Source organism: Prenolepis imparis, unplaced genomic scaffold (assembly GCF_030444845.1).
Source record: "Prenolepis imparis isolate NDT839.2.m4 unplaced genomic scaffold, iyPreImpa1.0 SCAF_24, whole genome shotgun sequence".
Lineage (NCBI taxonomy): Eukaryota > Metazoa > Arthropoda > Insecta > Hymenoptera > Formicidae > Prenolepis > Prenolepis imparis.
Window position 1 is genome coordinate 94077 of NW_028141182.1, and position 9488 is coordinate 103564.

Here is a 9488-nt window from a genome sequence, read left to right on the forward strand (position 1 = left end):
TTGATTAACTACAATACAATTGAAAGCCAAATGACAGAAAGAAAAAATATTTTATTAATACATTTTTAAACAAAAAAGACGGAATTTTTACATAGCAAAACATGTTGAAAGAGTTACTAAATTTTTCTTGAATATCTTAAAAAATATTAGGTAAATAAAAAAATGCTTCAAATAAAAGTTGTTCAAATTAATTAGTAGAAAAAGATGTTATAATAAAAAATATGGGTTTCCATTTTAAAAATTAATTCTCACCTTCACTTGACCTTGGAGACGCCGCCCAAGGTCATATGAATATTACTATGTTATGTCCCCCTCTAAATCCTAGAACTTTTGTAGGAAATATTTTTTTCTAAAATGCATTGTTTACGAGATATTCCAGCTGTTACGTTTAACACCCGGTATATAGTATTTATCAATATTATTATGTTTATTCACAATCTTGCAATTAGAATAATGTTAGTAAGAAAAGCAATATCCTATTTTAATTATATGCGAATATATTAACTAATTTTATATGTTAGTATTATTAAAGGAAGTGGAGAACGTTAAATGTTCTATAAGCAAGTTTGAATTTCCCGCGCGAGAGACAGAGAGAGAGCTTCGAGATCTCGAGAGAGTGTGTTTCCTCTTGCGACGCTGTTGTACGAGAGCTTTGACAGGGCGCCACTTCCAATTTTTGTGTCCCTTTAAATCTGTTTACGTGCTGTGTTCTTTATTCTAATAATAATTATTAATAACTAATTTGTATGTCGTGGATGCGAGTGGAGTGAAGCAGAATAGAACGGAGTGAAAGATAAGATGGTTATGTGTGTTGCTGGTGGTTCGGAAAGAAGAAATGAAAAAATTTTACGTGAAGAACGGAGGCGGGCGTCAAGTGAAGGCGACGGTCGTAAAGGCCAATGTCCACGATGCTAGAACTCGGTCCAAGTTCTCGGACCGAGAAGTTTGTAGCCAATAAAATTGCCGCTAAAAAGTTGCGTAAAAAAGTTGCAAATTAATTGGCTACAAACTTCATTACTATGCGTCATTGCATACGCAGTAGGATGTCCCATATAGATTGCATTTTTTTGGCGATACCTTTATAAACTACGGAGTGTGGTAATTTTTTGCATCCGTTAAAAAATACTGGGGACCAAAAATTTTGATATCCCTCTTCATCTGTATGTTCAGTATGGAAATGGCGGCTCGAAAAAGTGCGACGTCAAGTGGTCAGTGAAATGTGAGAATAAGCGGTAATCAGTGATGGACGGTAACAGACAGTATATTGATTTGTACAAGAATATTTACAAGAGTCAGTGCGCGGAGTGCAACGCGACGGAAACCGAGCGGCAACCGAAAGATTAGCAACGAATCCGCGTAAAATCCAACAGTACTGAGAATTTCTAGATCCGCGAGCGCGAAGGGCTTCGAGACTAGTGGCACGAGATCGGCGGTAACGGGCCGACGGCTTTATCCTTCCGACCTTCGAGAGAGTTCTCTAACATGAGAACAAACAAATATTGGTCTTGCGACAAAGAATATCGGGCCCTCCCGAAAGTCGGAGGACAAAGCCGTTTGTTTTGCTCGCGCGGCGGTTGCCCGTGAGCGGTCGAGAAAACGCGGCTCTCCGAAGCCTGTCGTGCGCGCGCAATCTGCTCTAGAAGCGAAGCGAAAGAGCGAGGGAGTGAGAGCGGTCGCGCGCGTTTGCTCTCTCTCTCACACTCATCCCGCAACATGTACATTCGAGGTGAGTATAAATACATATAGTGCCTATAGATAACAAAATCTTGTTAATAAATCTACTTTTACAGAATAATGCTTAAAAACTATGTGAATATAAATATTTACATTTTCTTTTGATTTCAGATCTTCCGACATCGGAATATCAATTTTAGTATTATTTAAAGAAATCAAACGGCTATTCACGTCGTTTACAGAAAGACCGTGGAAAGTGAGGTTCCCGAATTGAAATCTTCTATATGCGTGTTGTTATAGCCCTCAATAGGTATAACTACTTAAATTACATCCGCTTGACAACGCGCTGGCTACGAAAAAACCGCATACGCAACGAGTCACGCGCGAAACCTAAAAATTGCAAAAATGCAAGCGAAGCGAAGGAGACTTCGAATTTCCTTTGCTTGCACCCGGGACTTTGACCAAGAGGGCCTGTTACCAGGCACCCCCTCCGATCAAAAGACTCCAAAATCCGGCTATAAAACCGAACAATAGACGCGCTCGCGGCAGTCACAAATTAAGAACCGAATTAAGTGTAACGCGGTTACTAAAATTATAACTAAGCAATTCTAAGTTATACGAACGTCGCGGAATGACCGTAATTCTAAACCATTCAAGGATACGACACGAGCGCGAGTACTCTAACTGAGATAAGAGTTAAATAAAAGTGTAAACATTTAAATAAAAATCAAGTATATTTTTATGAAGATCTACAGTTATAAAATATAAGATCCCGGGCCGAACAACCCTGACATCCAGAGATCCCAATCTCAAATTCGACGCGACCCCTGTGCCTTACCCGAGGCACACAACAATATTGGTGGCAGCGGTGGGATCGCGTCGAAAGACCGCCAGGATCAACCGAAACCTGAAGACCTGAAATAATACAACCGTATTAAAAATCAGGCACGTCGAAAATAATCGACGAAACAAGGACAACACAGAAGGCAGCATACTAAGAACTACAACATACATATATATAACGTGTAGAAGCAGGCACGTCAGATAACAAAACAGCTGACGGACCAAGAGAATCATACCGTATGTGCACCACGGTTCGTCTCATACACACGGGCAACGTGTCAAGCAAAAGTAGAGTAGGTCGCCGTCCAAGGACCAACGCGACCTACGACACACCGAGGAGAGCGCAGCGCAACCGAGCAACGACCCGTATCAACTTACAACGCTGGGCCGCCAGCCGTATCAACGCCGACGAGCAATGACCTGCAGCGTCAGCAGTCGAGCAGCACAGCGCACGATCATGCTAGCCGTAATACTGTAAGTTCGAAAATAATTACTGTAAAAATTTTGAATGTTCGAAGGGAACAAAACACCCCCGAAACCGATAGCGAACAAATCTTGGCTACACAGCGACTCAGCCAAGCGTGCGATTCAAGCGTTACCGTTAACTGTAGAAAGACTCGAGCGAGTTCGGAGAAAATTAGAGAACGAATATTCAAGCGAAAGCGAAGTCGAATAACAAAAATAAAGAGGAAATTAAAATACGCGTGAGCCGAACCCCTAGCAACGTGTCGCAGAAAAGCGGATGGTCAACTACGTACGATAGTAGCGATTTTGATTCTAACAAAGACAATATGTCGGTAATGGACCCTCCACCCAATGGTGCAGCTGACGTATCCGAGGGTGCTGTCGACCGCGAAATTGGTCGCCTACGCGAAAATATAGCGCACGAAAACGTACAGCGCGTAGAAGTCGACGTACATAGGACACCCGCTGAACAAAGGACACCCGTCGAAAACAATAAGAACCAGGAAAACCCTTTGATGCACGAATTGCTACAAGGCATACGAGACCTACGAATTGAAATGCGGACGGAAATAAACAAAATACGCGATTCGAGGTCACGCGGGGAGACATCAGACGAAAGTCGTCGCAGCTCCCGCGAACGCACGCGCAATCGGAATACAAATAGGCATCGCGATAATCGACGAAATCTCCGTGAACACCCGTAATCAAGATGCGGAAGAGAGATACGACAGTCGGCAAGATTTACGCGAACTCACTCCCGAGCGAGACGTGGACAGACACAGAAATAATCAACGTGATCACCGCGATCACCCTCGCGATCGAGACGCAGGAGATCGACGGAATTTACGCGGAAACACACACGAACAAGGAGCAGATAGGCGCTACAATAGGCAGAGAAGATTTCGCGAACGCGATAGTGATTGAGATTCGGCCGAAGAGCACGAGCTCGTATGGCTTACGGACGAACCGAACGTGACATACGAAACGGGCGGAATACCGCACAACGCTACATGTTATTAAAAGAAGCGCGAATAATGATATCGGAATTCGACGCGAACCCGATTACAAGAATTTTTAAATTCCTGTACTTACGCGATTAAAAATATTCACCCAGATGACGAGAAAGCGTTAATCCAGGGAATTTTATTTACGAAATTACGGGGAAAAGCCATGCAAGACTTCGAGACACGAGATATTCAAACGTTCGAGGAATTAAAAAACCAACTCGAAAATTCTTACCAAAGTAAGCGGAGTACAGCACATTTGCAAATCGAATTCAATTCACTCCAACAAAAATTTAACGAATCAGCACAAAGTTTCGGGCAACGCGTCGATAAACTCGCTAGGAAACTATACGGTTCGATGATTGAGGGAGAAAACCATTCGAGCACGTATAAACGTGCTATTTTAGATACCATCCAAAGCCAAGCATTACTCAATTTCCAATTTGGGTTACGCAACGAATTGAAAATACTTGTGCGGTCACAACGATATGCAACCCTCCAAGAAGCGATAACAGACGCAACCGCGGAAGAAAAGTTTATGGGGTCTAATGCGTCGCGAACAACAAATGCCGCGCAAAATAAAACAGGGTAACAATCGCGATAAAGTCAACGAACGAGCACGCAATGCTACAAATGCGGCAAATCAGGTCATACGGGTGTTCGTGACCGACGCGACCATCTCGAGATAATCGTGACGCGCGCGTGGAAGTAGGTGGCGTTAGGGCGAGCGTGCAATCGAGAGAAAGAGAAAGTATGTAAGCAGTATTCTTTTGTACGTCCATAAGACGAGTCGAAAAAGTAAGTAAGCTATAAAGGACATTATAGATTGAAGCGAGTCTACGATTCAATACCCTACATAAATTGGTCCTTCGAGCCGGAATCGAGGTTCGAGTCAAGGTAGTGATACAGTCCACTGAGGCAAAATATTCGAGAAAACGAGGTTAGTAGAGAAAAATCATGGCCGAGATCGGGAAACTTCGCAAGCAACGCGGATGGGTCAAGGCCAAATTAACTCGACTCGAGACAAAGGTTGTTCTATTACGAGAAGATCAAGTGCGTCAAGAAGAACTAGAAGCATATCTCTCAAAATTACAAGAAATACAAGGAGAGTTCGAGAAGGCGCAGCATGATATCAATATCCACACGGAAGGCAAGATCGACGTGGCGGATACAGAAGAAGACGAGGAATTTGAGGACAGGTACATGTCATTAAAAATCAAGCTAAAACAATGGTCAAATAACACGGCAACGCAACAAACCGATTCACGTTCGTCGGCGAGCGACGAAATGTTGGCGCGCTTGTTGCATCAGCAAGGTGAGATCATAAAACGAATGAGCATACAAGACGGCGGTACGCATGCGTCTGGTAGTAGCGGTGACGCCATCACAAGACTGTTCGAACAACAGACGCAGCTACTGCGCAATCTCGCAGGCAGTACTGCCAATCAAGAGTCTAAGGTTAAGTTACCCGTGGTAAAACTTCCGACATTCGATGGCCGAATGGAAGAATGGAAGCGCTACTCGGAAACATTCCATTCTATGATACATTCTAACGAGAATATTCCAAATATCCAGAAGTTTCAATATTTGGTTACTTCATTAAGTGGCAACGCAGCCAAAATCATCGAGTCAATCGAGTTGACCGATCCAAATTACAAGGTCGCATGGGACCTACTGAAGAGACGATTCGACGACCCGAGGGCTATAAAGAAGAAGCACATCCAGTGTCTATTTACGATGCCGAAGGAGTCAGCCAACGCGATTCGAGGTTTGGTGGACTACGCGTTGAAGCATCTGCGAGTATTAAAGTCATTAAATCTGCCGACGGACGAGTGGGGCGAGCTCGTGATACACATGCTTGAGACCAAACTTGATTCCGCCACGTTACGTGCTTGGGAGCAAAATGTAAGTATAACTGACCCCACGTTTGCGATTCTAATTGAGTTTTTAGAAAAGCGATGCCAGACACTCGAAAGAATCGAAGCAAGGACAAGGGAAAGTTCACGGAAGGTCGATCCTGACAAGCCAAGGACGAGAAATCATGACGAAACGACAACGTTAACTAATTCAACGGAGGTTGGCAAATGTTATTTATGTCATGGTGATCACTTTATGTATCGTTGCGATAAGTTTCTAGCGTTATCTGTGGATGACCGGATAAGGGAGATCAGACGGCTGAAGCTCTGCACGAATTGCCTTCGCAATGACCATTTTGTTAAGACGTGCAAAATGGGGTCGTGTCGAGAGTGTTCAGGGAGGCACAACACTCTTTGTCATCGTCCCACAACAGAGAGCAACGCAGGCACCGGCGAACAGACGGCGCCGAACCCGAGCGATAAGACGAATAGCAACTCACCTGTTCACCACTCGGTCAACGATCCTGCCAAAAGACATGTACTCATGGCCACGGCGTTGGTCAACGCTGTACGGATCTATCGTGCCATTACGAATTCTGCTCGACAGCGCTAGCGAAGCGCTTCATCACACACGCGGCGTGTAACCGACTTGGCGTCAAACGCGATCGCACTAGCGAAATTATTATAGGACTGAGCGAAAGTAAAAGTGTCGTCAATCAATGTTGCGAGATCGTCATACAATCGAGACATTCGGATGTTCGTGCTAGTATACGCAGCCTTATTGTACCGAAAATCACTAAAAGGCTATCGTCAGTTGAATTTGATCGCGATTCATTTAAAATACCATTAAATATAAAACTCGCGGACCCAGAATTTTACAAGCGAGGTGCGATTGACATGCTGATTGGTTCCGAATTCTTCTTCGAGTGGCTAGAAGCGGGTAAAATTGAGCTCGGCAACAACTGCCCGGTAATGCAAAATACCAAATTGGGATGGATAATCGCGGGAACGTTTGCTCATCCGTCCGTCACATCTCTTCTTTGCAATCTAGATACAATAACGGCGTTAACCTGTTCAATGGAACATTGTGAAACTCTTAATCGAAACCTGAATCGATTTTGGGAAATAGAGAGTTACCGGTCAGACGCTAAACAACCGCAATCGAAGGAGATTTCGGAAAGCAACGATTTCTTCGAGAAAACGACTACTCGCACTAACGGCGGTCGTTTCGTCGTGCGACTTCCATTTGTCGATGATCCAAACGCGCTAGGCGAATCACGCGAGATTGCTCACAGACGATTGATGCAGTTAGAGCGGCGTTTTAATAGAGACAAGATCTTGCGCGAGCGATATATCGATTTTATGAACGATTACATTAAGACAGGGCATATGTCGTTAGTAACTGCATCTGATCGAATCGTTGCGCAGCCAGTAGTTTACTTGCCACACCACGGCGTTTTCAAGGAAACAAGTACAAGTACGAAACTTCGCGCAGTTTTCGATGCATCGAGTAAGACGAGTTCGGGCAAGTCTTTGAACGACATTCTCCGCGTCGGGCCTACTATACAGAGCAATCTACTTGATGTAATAATTCGTTTTCGTTTTTATAATGTTGCGATAACTGGAGATATCCGAAAAATGTATCGCCAAGTATTTATACACGAGAGAGATCGAGACTACCAGAGGATATTGTGGAGATCGTCTCCAGACGAGTCGGTACGAGAATTTCGTTTAAACACGGTAACCTACGGACAAGCTAGCTCGGCGTATTTAGCAATAAGATGCGTGTATAAGCTCGCGGAAGAGCATGAACAAATTTTTCCGATTGCATCTCGAATGTTACGCGAACAAATGTACGTAGATGATATATTGGCGGGTGCCGACAATGTCGAGGATGCAACCTGCTGCAGAAGCAGCTCACTGCAATATTGAAATCTGGCAGATTTGAAACACACAAATGGTGTTCTAGTTGCGTAGAAGTTTTGAACGAGATATCTCCATCGTTGCGGGAGGATATATCCAATATTGACGCGAACAACACAATCAAAACTCTCGGAATAAAATGGAATCCCAAGAACGATCAATTCCAGTTCACGGTGCGTGGAGCTGAATCTGTTAATACCAAGCGCGAAATCTTATCAGCCATCAGCAAGTTATTTGACCCGCTCGGACTCATTGGACCTGTAATTACGTCGGCGAAGCTCATTATGCAGGAAACGTGGCAAGTCGATTGTCAATGGGACGACTCTTTGCCCAATCAACTAGTGGAGAGATGGGAACAATTCTGTCAAGACCTAAATACTGCCGAAACAGTCGCCATTCCAAGACGTGTTATTCCAAACGAGGCTACTACGATCATATGCTTATAAGGATTTTGCGACGCGTCCGAGAGAGCATACGGAGCGAGCATCTATGTTCAAGCCAGAGACGAGTGCGGAGTACTTACCTCAAGATTGCTGTGTTCAAAGTCAAGAGTGGCACCTACTAAGCCGATATCTATACCTAGATTGGAGCTGTGCAGTGCGGTCCTGCTCGCTCATCTAATCACCGACGTTCATCGAATATTGAATGTACGCATAGATGGCATTCAAGTATGGTCTGACTCCCAGGTAGCTCTTTGGTGGATCATGGCGACGCTGCGCGATGGAAACCATTTGTAGCACATCGTGTGACCGAAATAGTTGAACTGTTGCCAGCGAAATATTGGAATCACGTGAAGGGAACAGAAAATCCTGCAGACCTGATATCAAGAGGTGCGACCTTGACCCAAATCAAGGATTCCGAGCTATGGTGGGACCTCAGTGGATTCCGAGCTATGGTCAGGACCTCAGTGGTTGCGAGAAGAGGTTTCATCATCATGCGAAGATACTGCAGCCGTCGAACCATCATTCGATTTGACAGAGGAAATTCGATCAGAGGAACGGAAAAACGTACGAATTTGTTCACTAGCAAACAACAAAGATTCCATACTTCAAGACTTGATCAACAAGTTCTCATCGTTAACGCAAATCGAGCGCATATTGGCATACTGTTTGCGTTTTATATCCAATCTCCAAGGGTCCCCAGACGAACGAATTTCATCGAGATTAGCTGCCATTGAAATCAAAGGGGACGAAAGGATACGTGTCGAATGAGTTGGAGATGACATCTCATCTCCAACTCATTCGACACGTATCCTTTCGTCCCCTTTGATTTCAATGGCAGCTAATCTCGATGAAACGTGATACGTGTCGAATGAGTTGGAGATGACATCTCATCTCCAACTCATTCGACACGTACAAGCCACCGAATTTGCAAAGGATATCGCCGATTTAAGAAAGAAGGGTGAATTAGGATCATCAAGCAAGATTCTTCAATTGCATCCGTTTCTAGACGAGCAGGGTGTTCTCAGGGTGGGCGGTCGACTTCAGAACGCGTCCTGGACCCGCGAACACAAGCATCCTATTATCTTACCGGCTGCTACTCGATTGTCAAAACTATTATTCGAGAGAGAGCATCATCGTTTATTACACGCAAGTCAACAGCTCTTGCTGTCGTGAGAGAGCGTTACTGGCCCCTCAAAGGCCGCGACTTAGCCAGACAAGTTTGCCATGAATGTATACGCTGCGCAAAAAGCCGTCCAAAGGGTCTGTCTCAAATTATGGGT

The 9488-nt window shown here is 44.4% G+C and overlaps 1 protein-coding gene across 1 annotated transcript; it reads left to right on the plus strand.

Moving 5' to 3' along the window:
* The first annotated feature begins 6739 nt into the window (after positions 1-6739).
* Positions 6740-8942, plus strand: LOC145946849 (uncharacterized). Its single transcript, XM_083056599.1, has 4 exons — positions 6740-7695; positions 7812-8170; positions 8213-8362; positions 8452-8942. The coding sequence occupies exons 1-4, from the start codon at positions 6740-6742 to the stop codon at positions 8940-8942; spliced, it is 1956 nt and encodes a 651-aa protein (XP_082912725.1).
* The last annotated feature ends 546 nt before the right edge of the window (positions 8943-9488 follow it).